At 38.5% G+C, this 18690-nt stretch overlaps 2 protein-coding genes across 4 annotated transcripts in view; one reads left to right on the forward strand and one right to left on the reverse strand.

The window, feature by feature from the left end:
• Window positions 1-7055, reverse strand: part of ZNF365 (zinc finger protein 365) — an 88666-nt gene extending 81611 nt beyond the window's left edge. The window contains exon 1 of the mRNA XM_081824185.1: window positions 6915-7055. The gene's annotated coding sequence lies outside the window, so the exon portion shown is untranslated. The remainder of the gene's footprint in view (window positions 1-6914) is intronic.
• RTKN2 (rhotekin 2) overlaps window positions 6877-18690 on the forward strand; it is a 79089-nt gene continuing 67275 nt past the window's right edge. For 2 of the 3 annotated variants that reach the window (XM_081824183.1, XM_006742802.3), the window contains exons 1-2: window positions 6883-7014; window positions 14137-14333. In XM_081824183.1, coding sequence (XP_081680309.1) covers window positions 6955-7014; window positions 14137-14333 — 257 coding nt within the window. In that variant the 5' untranslated portion in view covers window positions 6883-6954. Of the gene's footprint in view, window positions 7015-14136; window positions 14334-18690 lie in introns of all 3 variants that reach the window. The other variant, XM_081824182.1, reaches the window with a different exon arrangement.

Below are 18690 nucleotides of genomic sequence, written 5' to 3' on the forward strand. Positions count from 1 at the left end.
TTCTTTAATTTCCTGGTTGACCCATTCATTCTTCAGTAGGATGCTCTTTAGCCTCCAGTATTTGAGTTCTTTCCGACTTTCCTCTTGTGACTGAGTTCTAGTTTCAAAGCATTGTGGTCTGAAAATAGGCAGGGAATGATCCCAATCTTTTGGTACCGGTTGAGACCTGATTTATGACCTAGGATGGGATCTATTCTGGAGAATGTTCCATGGGCACTAGAGAAGAATGTGTATTCCGTTGCTTTGGGGTGGAATGTTCTGAATATGTCTGTGAAGTCCATTTGGTCCAGTGTGTCATTTAAAGTCTTTATTTCCTTGTTGATCTTTTGCTTAGACGATCTGTCCATTTCAGTGAGGGGGATGTTAAAGTCCCCCAGAAGACATATTTTTAAAGCCATTATTTACCGCAACAAGAAGAGATATAAGGAATCCAAAAATATATGGAACAAAAGATATGCAAAGCCTATGTGGAAAAAAGTACAAAACTTTTACTGAAAGACATTAAGGAAGATCTAAATTTGCAACATATGTGATGTTCATGGAGAGGAATGCTCAGTACCCTAAACATGTAAGTTTCTTCTAAAGTCAATACAATTCCGATAAAAATTTCAACAAGCTTCTTTGTTGTTGCTTCAGAACTTGAGAAGCGGATTCAGAATTTTCCATGAGAGAGCAAAGGCCCCGTAATAGCCAAGACAGAGAAAGGAGAAAACAATGGTGAATAGCTATAGACAGAACATCTCCAGAACAAGAGCAGGAAGAGAAGAATTTGTCCTTAGACTAACTGATGGTATTAATGCGCCTGAAGAAAAAAAATTCCTGAAGGAGCTGTGTCTGTCTGGGAAACCAGAAGTGGTTAGGAGGGACAGTGAGGGGTGGTGGGAAGTAGGAGAGGAATCAGAGAAAAATTGGGGGAAGTGAGTCTGCAAGCATGCCTCTCTGTCAGACAGACACATCCAAGTTTTGCAGTGCAACGTTATTAGAGATCTAAATCAGCAATTTTCCAAAATATTAGTGCAAAACTCCGAGAAGAATTTTTAAAAATTCTGTATTTTTCAAGGTGGCATCTATTATGTTTTAGCATATATTTAAATAGTTACAAAGGATGTAATAGCTGGTGTATTGAAAATAATTACAATGTACAATTTAAATCATTATATTTACTAAGTGTATCTAATAGAATCCCAAATGTTAAAGATTTGATACTCAGCCACCATCTTCCATTTAGAAAAGACATGAGCCACTTTATCTCTAAATCAGAAATTTTACATTGTTCCTATTTTACTTGAACTTCTATTTTTATTCCACTCTCCCACAGACTTTTCTACTTACATAAAATATTTTTATGCTTGAGGTCTTCATTGCTCATCCTATCATGCTTCTCTCCAGCAAGCATATAAGCATAAATTGGAATTTTATACATTTTTACATTTCACGTGACTATAAGATTTAACGGTCAAGAGTTTTCTTTTAGATTGCATTGTTAAAATTGTTAGTAGTATACAATTGATAACAAAATAAGCCTATGACGAATTATAACAGATCAATATTAAAGATTGAGAATAAAATTTTCCTGGAAATGAATCTCATAATCAGATAGATGAGCCCTTTTTTCCTCCAATTGATTTATGTATCCATGAACAAATATTAATGCTAGAATGAGACAGTTCTCAACATCAAGTCTACTTCTGCTATGTAAGCAACTGAGCCCCTGGTTCATTGATTGTAGCAACATCAACACCAATGAATTTAATTGTCCCTTTGGCCCCCAGATGGTTTTTATACCGAGGGGCAATGCTGTAGTGCGGATGGCTAACACAAGTGGGAGAAGGTGACTGTGAAAGGGCATCAATGTGAGGCCCAGACAACAGGCACCTTAGGTAATCAGCTTTAGGATGGGGAATGTAAGTTGAAGATCTTTTTTTTTTGTTGTTGTTGTTTTTTTAAAGATTTTATTTATTTATTTGAGACAGAGAGAATGAGAGAGAGAGAGCACATGAGAGGGGGGAGGGTCAGAGGCAGAAGCAGGCTCCCTGCCGAGCAGGGAGCCCGATGCGGGACTCGATCCAGGGACTCCAGGATCATGACCTGAGCCGAAGGCAGTCGCTTAACCAACTGAGCCACCCAGGCGCCCTAAGTTGAAGATCTTAACAATGATTCCTTTAACACTGTCCAAGCCTATAAAACTTTGGAAAGATTTGTGTGCCACTGTTTGAGGACCACGGATTCAAGTCATGTAACTAATTCCTCTGGCTGATTTTCTTGCTCAGTAAGGAGCCCTTTGATTTTAATGTCATTTGAATGTCTCTAGGCCTATGTGTAATATAAAGGTCACATTAACAGTAACTACTCAAATTGCACTTCACTTCATCCCCACCTGCTGACAAACCTCTCATCCTTTGCAAAATCTACCTACCTCACCTGCCATCCAAGCGCCCAAGCAATGGCTCTGAAGTGTTCAGATAAACCCACATGGCCAGTTTTCATCTCTTGCTGGGCATAGGCACTAGGGCATTACAGCTGTGCTTTCACACTTTCACATACTAAAATGTACTGGAAACGAATCAAATGTAAGTCAAATTTTGGAAGCCAAAAAATGTATTGTTATTTTGCCAAGTAACAATCTTTTAAAAGACCATACGTTATCACCATTGTTTAACTTGTACAAGAACATTTCAAATACCTTAGAATGATTTCTATTATGACATGTTGGAGGTATGCAAAAGAATATATGCAATATATATGTAAGTTACTAGGTAAACATTAAAATAAATACCTGGGAACCCATTACCCAGCTTAAGAACTAAAACATTACTAGTAGCTTTGTGTTTGTATGCTCTGTCTCCCTCCCATCCCCCTGCCTTTCTCCCGGAGATAGTCACTATTCTGAGTTTTGTTCTTAGTACTCTCTTCCTTTTAAAATATAAGCTTTTTATTACATGTGTTCCTAAACAAAATGTTGTTTAGATATCTTATTCTGCTTTGTAAAAAGTACATAGTCTATGTACTCCTCTGCAACTGATTCCTTCATTCAATATTTCCAAGATTCAGCCATGATGTTACATATATATATGGTTTACTCATTTTTACTGACATATGTCATTGGGTACACCACCACAATTTTTTTTATCCATTGTCTTGAAATGAACGATTGGATTGTTTTATATTTTTGCTATTACAAACGTGTTGCTGGCACACATTTGTAAGAAGTTCCATAAGGATATATGTACCTCAGAGTGGAATGGCTTGGTATATACATTTTTAACTTTACAAGATAGTTTTGAATTTTTTCCAAAGAAATTGCACAAATTTACATCTCCTCTATCAGTGTATAATATCCTTTTGACCTGTAAATTCCCCAGTCCTTAGTATTATCAAACTTCTTAATATTTACCAATCTAGTAACTATAAAATATTACCTTGTTCGGGTCTTAACCTGTAAATTACAAATTTGCAAATTTACAGATTAAAACTGATAATAAAGTTGAGCAACTTTTCACATTTTATTTGCCACTTGGGTTTAATCTACAATATCCCTACCATAACATTTGACTATTTTCCAGTTGGATATTTATTGATTTGTATTTCTTTATAATATAATCGAGGTATTAATTATTTTTCAGTGGTAGGTGGTGTATCTTGAATATACTCAACCCTATTCATATAAACTTTTCTCATTCAGATCTCAGTGTTCTGTGGGTCCTGTACATCGGCCCATCATAGGTGCTGATGCTTCCTTCCTACAGTAGCAGTGTCTCATGTTTTTGTGGATAACCAGTTTACAAAGCACTCTCACAAATCTTATCTCATTTGAGTCTCCCAACAACTTTTTAAAAAACTAGCTAGGTATTATTATACTTGTTTTATAGATAAGGACACTGAGTGGCTTGCCCAAGGTCATAGAGCTAATAAGTCCTCAGATTCTGTATTCCATATCCTCCTTATGATTATATGATGCTTCTGTGTTTGTAGATTATGGCCTATTCATTTAAGCAAATGCTGTACCTCTCCTTAGCATCTTTACTTGTTTCTTCCTTTTTTTCTTTTTTTTGTATATAATTCAAAATACGGCTCTAGTCTATGAAGTTCATTTTAAATGCATTGCCTATGAGATAACAGATGAATAGAGGAATCATCGAGAGAATTTTTGAATAGGAGTTTTTTAAGAGAGTCTAGGAGGATATTAGAAACCACAACAGTTATCTGTTCTGGGGCAGATCACATTTTAAACATAATAGGTCTATTATGTAAGAGAGCTGATTTCCAGTTCAGTATTTTCTTTTCTTTTGACCTTTTAGAGATTTAAAAAGGGGAATGCAGGGATTAAGAGAAGAAAAATTTGCTTTAACATTTATTAGTATTATCTAAATTGGCTGTCCTATGTCAAATACTGATTTTATATTTATTAATTATTAAATATTATCTATTTGTTATATTAGAGATAACAAATACTTATAATTAGTCTTGCATGTTGAACTTATCATGGGAAGTAATATTGGTAGAACAGTAATCCCATCATTCACAATTCATCTGAAGCTTTTATACCTGGGCAATTGGGTAGGCATCCATCGACTGTGGGAGCCCAAGGAGGGTGGGATGTTAGCTCTCAAATGAGAGATGACCAAATGCTATTTTTCAAACAGTTGAAATGGTAAAATGTCATACTTTTTACTTTCTGGGAGTTGTTAAAGTCATTCATTCATTCATCCATCCATTCATTCATTCTCAAGCTAACCAAACTACTCATGTGAAATCTTTAAGCTTTTGGTAGTTTCCATCTCTTTTGATGTACATCACATACACCAGAGAAACCTATGTTTGATGAAACTACCAGAGGGACCTGGGGATAAATAAGGAAACAGCATTCCTGCTCTGAGGTATTTTAATCACCAGGTAATAGTTATATCTTAAACACTTCCTGGACACATCCCTTGATGAATAATAAAGAGATAGGACTACATTATATCTTCTCCAAAGAGAAAGGTCTTTAATAGCAACTGTCAATTCCACAGGTAATTACTAAATATGGCTTCTCCTCGAGTATCATAAATAAATGCATCTCCAGTTAGTATTTACTCATCAAATATTCCTACATCCATGTCCAATTTAAAATTGGTTGGCTTGCCTCTCTTTCCATAAAGTGATGGCTTCTATAAGTATTTTGGTTTGAGTCTGAGAGCTGTGTGTGTTATATGAGAAATAATATATGTCTGATGATGAGCTCCCTGTGTGTATTTCCTTTATGAGTCAGGTACTCTACTAGGCTCATGCAGCTCATTTTGAATAGGGGATAATTATACCACAAAGTGGTAAGCAGAAGAGAGGGGTGTGCATTGGGGGAAGGGTACCTAATGACTTTGGAATTCAGATCTGTGTTTGAAGAGAATGAGGTGAACTCATCGTGTTGGTAATTTTGAGCTATACACATTTTATAGTTGTGTGTAAGGATATGGGTCATTGTTAATGACCCATACATTCCTAATGTAAGGGGAGGGTCATTCCTAGCTGGGAAGCTTCTAGTATCATCTTTTCCAGAGGGCCTCAAATAACCTATTTGAAAGGACAGGCACTCTTCATTTTTTCAGAAGTAAATCTTCAAACCAACTGCTTAAAAAGAGCCTTGTGGATAATGTGGATAATTTATGGAAGGAAAAGTGCCCAAGGCCTTCTATGAGGTGATGGTGGGAGGGTTATTTGGTTAATTTTGCACTTAGGAGAAAAAAATGTCAAAAGTCAAAGAGGAGTCCTGTTGCCTTTTCAAGGGTAAGTCAGGATAGGCCAGGACAATGGATTATAAGGATCTTACAAGGGCCTGAAATGTTTAGCACTTCAATTTTTATTTTTAAAGATTCCATACTTTCCCATTATGATTAATAATAAAACTCTTTAAAGAGTCTTTGTATTGGGGTGGGGGGTGCCTGGGTGGCCCAGGCCATTAAGCGTCTGCCTCCTGCTCAGGTATGGTCCAGAGTCCACAGATCAAGCCCCACAAAGGGCTCCCTGCTCAGTGGGGAGTCTACTTCTCTCTCTCCCTCTGCTCCTGCCCCCTGTTCGGGCTCTCTCTCTCGCTCTCTCTCTCAAATAAATACATAAAATCTTTTTTTGAAAAAGAGTCTTTGTATTGGTCTTTAGGGACAGCAAAAAATGGGGCTCTGGGAAAATAATACGTCATTCGGCTATCACCTTGGATGCTGGTGGGGAAGGAGTAATGAAATAAGTATTTTGCAAGAAAAGAATAAACTGCTTTCAAGAAAGAAGTCTTTGCAAGAAGAACAGACTACTTGGGTGTGTGTGATGGGGTCTCTGGAATTATAAAGAAACACTGGGGACAAAAGAAAACACCTTGGTATCTCACCAGCCGGGGTTATAGGGCCCTGGTCTCCGAGTGACCCTGTGCTGTGTGAGAGCGCTGGGAGCAGTGTCCCTTGGTTCTCTGGGAATGAGGCCATAGGCTCCTGGTGACACCGTGTGTCCCTGAGTCGTCCGTAAGAACGCAGGGACTGCAGCCAGCCCGAGGGCTGTGGAGGGAGAGCCTGCACTGGGATGCAGGCAAAATGCACTCAGCGCCAAGGGCGTGCCTTGAACGCCACCAGCAGAAACCCTGTGCCGGGCCAGGTGCGCTTCGTGGCCGGCGCTCTCCTCACCGCCCGGCCCACTCCCGTCCCAAGCCCGCCCACACCCCAGTCACTGCCTTAAGTCGGCCCTCGGCTCCCCACTTCTCCGCGGGCACGGAGAGCTCGGGTCCCCACCCGCTTCCAGCTCGGGAGGCCCGGGCGCGGGGCGCTCCCACTGCGCGTGCGCCCTCCGGCTGCAAGCCCCCCGCGCCCCTCCCCCCGCGGCCGGACTTGGTACAGCCGGGACGGCGGTTGGCGTCCTCCGCGGCTCCAGCGAGCGGCGGGCTTTTCAAATCTTACCTTTGGAGGAGTGGCGGCGGCCTTGGCTGTGGCGCTGGAGATGGAGGGGCAGACCGTGAGGGGTCCCGAGCTCCGCCTGGCGGGGCTTCCCGCCCAGCAGGTGAGTGAGGAAGGGCCCGGCTTCGAGTCCTCAAGCCACCGTTGTGCCTCGTCGTCGAGAAACCCCCACCCCGCGTCTCCTATTCAGCCGTGGCCAGAAACAAAGGGAAGGACTAGGAGGCCGCACTTTTGAGGCTCCAAGGGAGCTTAGGAATCTCCTCATCCCCCACGGCCCCCGATTTCTTATGGAGGAGACAGACCCGAATCGGGAAGCGATGCCAGAGTTCCGCCGAGCGTTTCCGGGCGCACCTGCCCGCTGCTTCCCTCCACCCTCCAGGGTTTGGACCCCCCAGTGTAGGCGATGCCGGGGGAAGGGAGGCCCCGGGATTTCCGAGAAGTCCACTCGAGGCCAGGAGAGGACAGTTTGCTTATTACTCGATTTGACGGAAACACAAGTACTGGAGCGCTGTCTACGCACGACAGAAACTTGAGGGTACAGGGTGGAGGAGCAAACTGCAACCTTGGAACTTTAGAAAAAGTTAGTTTGATAGTGGATTCTTTTTGAATTGGATAAGAAAGAAGCTTGATAGTTTGCTATTTCGCCATGTAAAATGTGTGTTAGAAACCTTTTTTACTTAATAGAGACCAACATTTTTTCGTAGGGAAATCAGTTATTAAAATGTTATATTTTCCCCTTAACCATAATTTTAAAGTCTTAAAACTGATGTCTTTAAGCTGGATCTTCACTTCTGTTTTAATCTCCACCTTCTTTTACCTACTTCTGAGATAGATTAAACCATATGAAAATACCAGTTTTGTAGGTCAAAATTGGTAGACTAGTGGCAATTTTATATGGTCCAACCTATTATCTTTGCTTAGAAACCTGGCAAAGCCTTTCCTTAGAAACTTATTCTTTGTTAGAAGTCTCAGTAGATGCAACATTGTTAGTAAATCTTCAATAACACTGAGAAAAATAAGTAAGACATTAAGAATCATTATGCAGAAAAGTCCAACTCCTTTATTAGAAATGCTGTTTTATGCGAGTATTTTCAAAAATTTCAAGCATTTTAATGTAAAATACTTCTTTTTCTGTCCTATCCGTTATGTACTTTGGCTGTCCCAATTGTTCTGTTTTGTTTTGTTTTGTTTTTTTTAAAGATTTTATTTATTTATTTGAGAGAGAGAGAATGAGAGAGAGCACATGAGAGGGGGGAGGGTCAGAGAGAGAAGCAGACTCCCTGCCGAGCAGGGAGCCCGATGCGGGACTCGATCCAGGGACTCCAGGATCATGACCTGAGCCGAAGGCAGTCGCTTAACCAACTGAGCCACCCAGGCGCCCTTGTTTTGTTTTTTTAAGATTTTATTTATTTGACAGAGAGAGAAAGAGAGAGCGAGAGAGGGAACACAAGCAGGGGGAATGGGAGAGGGAGAAGCAGATTTTCTGCTGAAAAAGGGAGCCTGATATGGGGCTCCAGTTCCAGGAGCCGAAGGCAGATGCTTAAGGACTCAGCCACCCAGGCGCCCTGGCTGTCCCGATTGTTAACAGAATCTTGATTTCTAGTGAATTGGCAATCTGTTGAGGTTCTTGTGTGTATTACATAGGTGTTTGTATAGTTGTTCAAGTATATTTATTTTGTTGTGTTCAGCAATAATATTTAGGAATTATACAAAAGAGAGAAGAGGGTAAGGTCATGAAAGAAGTTTAGCTACATGGAATGAAAATAAATGTTTAAAAATACACAAGGCTGGATTATTTTCATGTGAAAAGGTACAGTATTTAGTGATTTCTTAGGCAGTAAGAAAAGCAAATAATCGAGTTGTGGAATTCCTTCTGTTCGGATCTTGGATAAAAACTGCAGAATAGTAATAGGTTTTAACCTATTACTGAGGGTCAGTAAGAGAATTTTATACATGACTAACTGAATTTTTATTTGCTGTTTTTCCTTTGATATTAATGAACCTGCCATCTAATAAGGATAGGACCAAAAATTATTGGGTGGTCGTAACACTATGAAACACCTCTGCTCAAACCTTGGAGTCATCTATGAGTACACACAGCATAGAGTATTGGCTTTAGAGTCAGATTAAGGTCACATCCAACTCTGCTTGTTGTACAACCTTGAATAAGTTATCTGTCTTTTCCAAGTCCTTGGTTTCCACAGTTGTAAAATGGGTAAGATGGTTATTCCAGAAAGTTGCTGGGAGTTGAGAACTTCTTTAAAATACTTAGCATAGTACCCAACACTCAGAATGTGCTTGAGAGAAAACTCTTTTTCTTACCATCTTCTGTCCCATTCATCTGAGATGTTGGGGCACCTACCTTTTCTTACAAATACTGAAGCTTTTGAAATCTTAATAAAAATGAAATTCAAGAAGTAATGCTATTGATGCCAGCAGGCCGGGTCAGAAGACCCAGTTGTTGGGCGCCTGGGTGGCTCAGTTGGTTAAGCGACTGCCTTCGGCTCAGGTCATGATCCTGGAGTCCCGGGATCAAGTCCCGCATCGGGCTCCCTGCAGAGCAGGGAGTCTGCTTCTCCCTCTGACCTTCCTCCTTCTCATGCTCTCTGTCTCTCATTCTCTCTCTCTCAAATAAATAAATAAAAATCTTTAAAAAAAAGAAGACCCAGTTGTTGTGTGTGGGCGGGGGTGTCTCGCAAGACCAGCCCAGAGGGTCCTTAGCTTCCTGCAGGATGGAACTCTCACATGAGCCCACGGAGGTGAAAAAGTTCATTGAAGATATAGAGAGAGCAGATACAGACAAATGCCCAGGAAACTCAGAAAGACAAGGAGCATGAGTCTTGTCCTAGTTTGGGGTCTGGGGGTTTTTATTGAGGATGATGGTCTGGTGTATGTGTCCTCTCAGGCATCCAAGAACTGGTTAGAACAAAGAGGAGGACCCAAGTGTTATTGCTTGGAGCCGGGGTTGGGGCGGGGGGTGTCTTCGTGTCTAGATGTCTAGCGCTGGTGGTCTGGAATACACATATATATCCCTCCAGTCATTCTCATCTGGGTCTTCCTTAGATGTTATCTGTTCTAGAGAAATCATGAACTCCTTGTCCCTTACAAGGAGGAAATACTCTTTGCATTGCAAGGCATATGTAAAGTGGGGTGTGGGTGCAAGTCCTAGCAAGAATAGAAGCAGGAAAAGGAGCAAAAAGGAGATTTTTTATGGAGTTCTTGTTTCCCTGTCTCATTATCTCATTTCAGCAAAGTAAACGTATACAGAAACATGAATTTAAGAATTCTTTCTCTAATGCCATTCCCCAGAATGACCACTATTGACGATTTCCAGACTTTTTCTGTACATAAACAATACTTAAAATAACACGCAATTTCTTTTAGAAGAAGGATGTATGCTATATATCCTCTTTTGCAGTCTTTTTCATCATGGTCACTTAGCAAACATGGTTTAACTATATCCATTGTGTGGGTGATAGTTTCTATCTGGATTACTACAGTTGTCTTACTAGCAGCCCAACTTCATTTTTTTTTTTAAAGTCCGTGCTTAATTTCAAAACTAAGGCCATTTTCTTTGCGCTTCCTTTGTCCCTTTCTAGCTCTTCAAACCCAGTATCTTTCCGTTTTCTACATAATTTACAATTGCACTTTTAAGTCCTTTCCCTATTTCATTTTTAGCCTTGCCCTGTATATTTTTATTAGCCTGACTTTAGATACCTACATGATCAGGACAGTGTCATAAGCTTCATTTGACTTGATTACAAGGAACCTCTTATTTAGAAAATTGAAGAAGAAATGGCAAGAGGGGGGTTTTCCCCCCATTCTTTGCTTTCTGGAGACTTGCTTTCAGACACTTCTAAGAGGGATGGGTATATGCTTTTGTCTGGGGTCCTACTCAGTCTCAACTCTGCCATTATGATTGAGGCAGCGGCAGTAGGGATTTTAACTTCCTCCTGTTCCACTTTGAGGTTGAGTAAACATCATCCTTGAGCACTCAGTCTGTGCTCTCATTACAGGATCATTGTTCTCACTGTGGATAGCACATCAACTCTTACCGCAGGAGCACTTTGCACCCCTTACTAACTAAAATTAACTTCTTTGACTCCATAAAGACTTTCTTGGCTGGAGTAATAGCACTTGACTAGAGAGGTTTTTCTCTGTGTGTGAAGTATAGATGTGTACTAAAGTTGCATGGGGAACACAAAACTAGCTAACACCACAGCTCTCTCTCTCTCTTTTTTTTTACACTGCAGTACATGCGAAAGCATACATACCCTTAACAATTCATGCCACTCACGTCAGCCCTCCCAGATCCACATCTGCTCACTGTAGAATAGGAGAGGTAAGCTAGTTTACTATGAATGTTAATTTGGCTGGGTTAGGGATCAGCGAACTCTTTCTGTAAAAGAACAGGTAGGTAAATATTTTCAGCTTTGTGGGCCACGTGGTCTTATTTGAAATTACTCACCTCTGCCAATGTAGTTTGAAAGTAGCCTTAGATAATACAAATGGGTGTGACTGTGCCCCAGTACAAGTTTATTTACAAAAAGACAAGCATTGACTGGGCTATAGTTTGCTAATCCCTGCTCTAAAGGATAGAATTCTAATGTTAATATGTTAGATATATCTCATTATCATATATCCTTAATGAATATTTAACCTTACAAATAAGGGGATTTAAAAAAAGAAGCCCTAACTTTGCATTTCATTTCTGCACTATTTCCCAAGCCTCTATAGTTTTATAGTCTATCAATAAGTGATGAAGAGAAGATAATCTTCATTTATAAGAGGGAAACCTTAGAAGCCCAAACTGATTCTTTAATGTGTTTGTGGCCACCTGCTGGTTCCTTGAGGTTGTTGCAACTTTCCAGATTGCTATGGAATTTCAAGTACTACAGCAGTGGATCTCTACCCTGGCTGTACATTGAATCACCAGAGGAACTTAAAAAAAACAGCAGCAACAAAAACTCAGGCTCGGGGCGCCTGGGTGGCTCAGTCGGTTAAGCGTCTGCCTTCGGCTTAGGTCATGATCCCAGAGTCCTGGGATCGAGCCCCACATCGGGCTCCTGGCTCAGCGAGGAGCCTGCTTCTCCCTCTCCCTCTGCCTTTCTCCGTGCTCATGCTCTCTCTCTGTCTCTGTATCTCTGTGTCTCAAATGAATAAATAAAATCTTTAAAAAAACAAAACAAAAACAAAAACTCAGGCTCCACCTCCCGAGAGTCTGATTGTTTTGGGGTGAGTCTTAACTTAGGTACTTTTATAAGGCCCTTCCCCACATTCTAATGTGCAGCCAGCTTTAAGAACCGCTGCGCTGGTTGAACTGGCTGCCTCACAGTAACATTTAAAAAGCAAAATTGAATTTAATGGCAGCAGATGGTATTTGTTTATATTTGAGTTGTGGGGTAAAGCTATTCATCCTGGTTTCACGTTGTTCCCTGCATGCACTCTCCAATACTAACCAGTCTGCCAGAGCTTATTTCTATACACATATGGGTCCCATGGACAATTCTTATAATTAATTATTAATTACATTAAAGAAGAATTTACTTTGGGACTGACAAAGTCATAAAAAGATGAAACAGAATTGTTGAAATTCAGCCTTGTGTAAAGAAGGAAACCAGCAAACAACTACATTTATATAGTATACCAGTTTTGAGTTCTACTACTAAAGAAGGTTTTTTTGTGGTAATTACATGATGTAATTACAGAAAGTCATTAAACAGATCTGTTTTTCTGCTTATGAATAGTGCATTTGATTGATTTGGATAGTCAAGTTAAATCATCTACTGCAACTTCTCTTTTAGGGTTATTTTCATAGACTTGCCCTCCTAACTTTTAGGTTTTCCTTTTGAAAAGATTGTCTTTTTAATATCTGGAACTTCTGTTATTAGATTCCGTTTACATTTTTTGATACAGATTTTGATCTAATTAAAAGGTAAATTATAACATTCATTTTTTACCACAGAAGCCAGGATGGTCACTTTACTTTTAGAAATAGACATACTGGAGCATTATTATGTTTGTAGTATAGTAAAAAGTATCCAATGATTTTTAATTTTTTAAAAAGCCACTGTGAATAAAGCAATGCAGTTTATAGAATTTTAATGTTACATGTGTAACTTGTATATAGAACCAGGCCATTACAAGATCATTGTATGGAATAAAAGACTTTCAGTACTAAAGTGATTTAGTAGTTTCATGATGACTCTTAAAACATATCCAAGTAAACATATCCAAAGTAAACATATCCAAAAATGTATTCTGAATCTCTGTTCCATCTGATAGCTAAAGCTTCTGACATTTTCTGGGCACAGTGTTTTCATTCTTGCTTTTGAGATTTTATTTACATTGCTTACCACAGCCGCTAAACCTTAGTCCCTTTTCCAGCATCTTCTCCTTTAGAAAATTTTCCCTTGGTTAATCATCAACCACATCTTGCCATTCCACAATACAACTATATAATATATGCATGTGCTATATTGTTTACATTAGTTACTATATTATTGTATTAGTTTCCTGAGGTTGTCCTATAACAAATTACCAAAACTGGGTGACTTTAGACAGTAGAAGTTTATTCTCTCATTGTTCTGGGATCCAGAAGTATGAAATCAAGGTACCTACTGGCAGGCCCATATTCCTGCTAAGGGCTGTGGGAAGAAATCTTCCCTTGCCTTTTCCAGCTTCCGGTGGTTGCTTGGTGGTCCTTGGCTTGTAGACTCATTACTCCCATCTCTGTTTTAGTCTTTGCATGTAGTTCTCTCTGTGTGTGTCTCTTTCTTCATGTGCTTTCCTATAAGGACACCAGCCAATGGGTTTGGGCCCATACTACAGTATGACCTCATCTTAGCTAATTATATCTGCAAAACCCTATATTCGAATAAGATCACATTCTGCAGTTCTGGGAGGACAGGAATATTTGGGGGACATTATCCAACCTCGTGAAATTATGCTAAGAATATGTAATGTTTCTCACCCTTGTTTCTGTTCTGTTTCTCCACTAGATTGTAAAGACTTCCTAATAAAATAAGAAATTAAGGTTTGCAAAGAGCATTTTCAAATAGCTATATCTTTTGTGCTATTATACATTAAAACTTTGTTACTTTCTCAATATGTTATAACATTAAAATGATGTCTAGTACCTTTTCCATCTATTGGGGTAAAAATAAATGTTATAATTTTGAATTTTTGCTATCTTTTAAGAATATTTTCTCTCCTTTTTTTTAAGGATTGCAGCATTCAAGAAAAAATAGATTTAGAAATTCGAATGCGAGAAGGAATATGGAAGCTCCTTTCTCTGAGCACTCAGAAAGACCAGATCTTGCATGCAGTTAAGAATCTCATGGTATGCAATGCTCGAATAATGGCTTACACATCGGAGCTACAGAAATTAGAAGAACAGGTTGCAAATCAAACTGGAAGATGGTTAGTAGCATAGTTTTCTTATGGCTTTTAATGCACTCAAGTGTTTGAATAAGAACACAATATAATTTAATTTTAATGTCAATTATCAAGTCACAAAAGCTTTTAAAAAATAAATATACCAAAGTAGTCTCTGATATTATAAACATTTTGGCAGTAGAACTCAGAGTAAACTTAATATTATTAGCAGTTTTCACTAGGCAGTTTTGTTGTGTTCCAGATTATAAGATGGTTAAGAAGCAAGAATTGAGGGAATATTTTAAAAAGGACCAAGACTAGGGCCCCTGGGTGGCTTAGTCGGTTAAGCCTCTGACTCTTGATTTCAGTTCAGGTTAGGATCTCAAGGTTGTGAGAGTGAGCATCGTCTCGGGCTCCATACTCAGTGGGAGTCTGCTTGAGATTCTCTCCCTCTCGGTCTGCTCCTCTCCCCACAAGCTCACTCTCTTTCTCTCAAATGGTAAATAAATAAATCTTCAAAAAAAAAAAAAAGGACCAAGACTGATAGTTGAGTATATAGAAATGTGAATTAAAAAAATTGCTTAAAAATGCTGATAAAGAGGTGCTAGCTGAGAGTAATGGAAACTTAAGTGTAGAAATTGAAATGCACACTCCTTTCATATGGTGAACATAAGTCCTAGAGAGGCAAGCAACTTACTCAAGGACATGTCACTGGCTAGTGACATGCTAACGAGAGGTTGCTTAGGATTTGCTGAGTACCTTCTGGTCCTTGTTCTCTCGGTTACTCTGTGCTGCCATTTTGGATCAGGTCTAGGATTTATTTGTAAATAAAATTTACATCCTATCCCATTTACAATGCCAAGTCTTTTTTTTTATTTCAACTTTTTATCATCAAAGTTTTCAAACATGCGCAAAAGAAGAGACTGTTGAGTAATTAACACCCATATATCCATCCTTAGGTTAAATAATTTTCAATATTTTGCTGTACTGATCCATCTATCCCCTTTTTTCTTTCTTAAATTTTTTTTTGACTTTTATTATTTTTTATTTTTATTTTATTTTATTTTTTTTGATGTAGTGTTCCATGATTCATTGTTTGCATGTAACACCCAGTGCTTCATAATGCCAAGTCTTCTCGAACCTAAGAATTGACTCAACTTTGTTGGTCTCTTTTCTAATATAAATGGTCTTAAATCACCCATTGTTGATCAGTCTTAAAGCTCTAGCACTAGTGAAGAATTTCTTTTTATATCTTAGTGGCCATTGTGCTGTTCACAGTACACCTCCACTAAATAGATACATAAGGGGGGGCGCCTGGGTGGCTCAGACGGTTAAGCGTCTGCCTTCGGCTCAAGTAATGATCTCAGGGTCCTGGGATCGAGCCCCGCATCGGGCTCCCTGTTCCAGCAGGGAGTCTGCTTCTCCCTCTCTCTCTGCTGTTCCCCCTGCTTGTGCTCTCTCTCTCTGTCAAAAATAAATAAAATCTTAAAAATAAATAAATAAATAAATAAATAAATAGATACATAAGATAAAAACACAGGTTACAGAAAAAGATATTTGTAAAAATAAAATGTTGATGAGATTGTGTGTACGAAGTAACTAATATTTATTCGCTGTACTGCTTTTGGATAGCTATTTAATCTCTTTGGCCTCAGTTCCTTCATTACGGTTGGCAAGATAATATTTACATTTTTAAAACTAAGATTATATTGGGCGCCTGGGTGGCTCAGTTGGTTAAGCGACTGCCTTTGGCTCAGGTCATGATCCTGGAGTCCCAGGATCAAGTCCCGCATCGGGCTCCCTGCTCGGCAGGGAGCCTGCTTCTCCCTCTGACCCTCCCCCTCTCATGTGCTCTCTGTCTCTCTCATTCTCTCTGTCTCAAATAAATAAATAAAATCTTTAAAAAAAAAAAAATCTTTCTAAAACTAAGATTATATTAAAAACCTAATCTAATACTTTTTACATAATTGTTATTCAACAAATGTCAAATAATTTTCATTATTATTTATCCCTGACATTATAAAATGAAATTATTCTTGTGTCGTAATTTAGGAAAATATTTTTTCAGATGGACATACCTTGGTTTAAGTCAGTGCCTCTCAAACTGGGTCACATATATCACTGAGAGTACGTGATTATGTGTCAGGAGATACAAAAAGCCATGATAAATATGGCATATCTTCTTTATAACCATGAATTTTTAGGGTAAAACATGAGAAATTTGGAACTGTGGTATAATTTGAATTATTCTACGCACAAAGATATATGTTCTCCCCTCTCCATCCTTTTTAAGGACATTTTGTCAGGAGGGGGCTGTTTCAGTGGAAGAGTTTGAGAAGCACTGGTTAAGTACAGGGTGGGACTAAAACCTTGCTATTACATCATCTCTCCCAGTTACATGAAATACTCCTCTGGGAATCCTATCTGTTCTCCACATTTATGTTCTTTACATATTTTTAGTGAATTGTGACTTGACCGTTTTCCTAATTTGGTAGTATGACTTTTCTAAAGTTACTGATTTATAAAAATGTTAAATAAACTTAATCCTTATTGGATTGATAGAAAAAAGATAGGAAAAAATATTTGGGACTCTCAACTGGAAATGTGTATGATTTTCAGTTTCTTTAGGGATTATCTTCATTAGATGAAAATAGCTTTGCACTAACATATATTTGTTCATAATTCCTATAAAAAATTGTCTCCCTTAATTATAAAATTATTTCTTTAAAGAAATCTGAATATTCCCTATGAATTCTTTTGTTTACAATTGCATTTTGTCATGTGCAGATATGATCTGCACTGATCAAATGTAACTGGAAATTGTAATTTTTTTTTTTTAAAGATTTTATTTATTTATTTGACAGAGAGAGACAGTGAGAGAGGGAACACAAGCAGGGGGAGTGGCAGGCAGAGAGAGAAGCAGCATTTCAAGAAAGAAAAATAGCAAAATAAAAGCTCAGGGTGAAAGATGACCATGGATTATATAAGAGCAGTGATGAGCTGTGTTTTGTTGAGGCTCAAGATGAAGCCAAAAGTTGAAAAGCAAGGGGGAAGCAAGATTCAGGAAAGTTTAGAAGGCTAGCTGGCAAGTGAACAGTTGTTAACTGACAGATTTCCAGGTGCCAGATACTATGTTAAGGTGTGCACAAATATCACGTTATAAACTGAGAGAGGTATAAACCTCTATTAAAGACTTGGCAAATGGGACTTTGCAATATTAGATAACTGTTTCAAAGGACACAGTGACTACGTGGCTAGGACGTGAACCCAGATGACCCAAAAGCCTGAGGACTCCTCACCCTGGAGGAAGTTAATGGGGGTTAACGGACAGCCTTCTAGGTGCCAGATAATTGTGCTAAGGTGTTTGCAAATGTCACATTATAAACTGAGAGATATAAACCTCTTCTTAAACTTCCCAGCATTCTTTTTGTCACCTTCATGCGTATTCTTAAGTTCTGACTTTTCTTGTCCTCTACGCTTGCTGTGTTAAATGTTGTCAAGTATTATTCCCTACTTTGTTCAGTTTTTTAGTCAACTTTTTATTATGGAATTTTCATATGTAAAAAAATAGTAAGAATAGTATGATAAAAATTTTAAGAATAATATATTCTCTACCTAGATGGACCAGTTAATAGTGTATAGGTTCATCTGCTCTCCCTTCTGTCTTTGTATTATATGTACACACATACACATGCACACACATACATTTTTCTTTTTTTGTATTGATCCATTTGAAAATAATTTGCAGACAACATGGCATGTACATCTCAATGGTTCTAAAAACAAGCATTCTGCTACATAGCCAAAATATGATTATCATATGTAAAATATTAACAATAATTCCATACTAATCATCTAATATTCAGTCTGAATTCACTTTCAGCTAGTTGTTAAAAGAAAATCCTTTATAGTTGTTTTTCCCAAACCAGAACTCAATCAAAGTTCATGTAGTACATTTGGTTATGACTCTTTATTTTCTTTTAATCATTTTATTTTTTATAAAGACTTCTTGCCATTAATGCTTTGCAGAGTCTACACTTTAAAAAAATATCCTTTAAAAATATCCTGCATTTTCTATTTATTTAATTAGCTCTTTATAGTATCATTGAAACTTTTCTCCTATTTTCTGTTTTTGCTGTATCTGGAATTTGGGTTTAAAGGCTTATTCATAAGACTCAGGTTAAATATTTTTTTGGCTAGAATCTTTTGAGGGGAGGTTGGGTAGGATCTGTGCTGTCGATGTGAATGTGATGGGATTCACCACTCTGTGTGCTGCAGTTTGATCCCTTGGTTTGGATGGCAGTTGCTTGATTTCTCCTTTGTAATATAATGGTTTTTCCTTTGCAATTCCTAAGTAATCTTTGGGACATTATATTGGGACTAGGAGAATATTCTGTTATCT

Source organism: Leptonychotes weddellii, chromosome 6 (genome assembly GCF_054177405.1).
Source record: "Leptonychotes weddellii isolate Sample4059 chromosome 6, ASM5417740v2, whole genome shotgun sequence".
Lineage (NCBI taxonomy): Eukaryota > Metazoa > Chordata > Mammalia > Carnivora > Phocidae > Leptonychotes > Leptonychotes weddellii.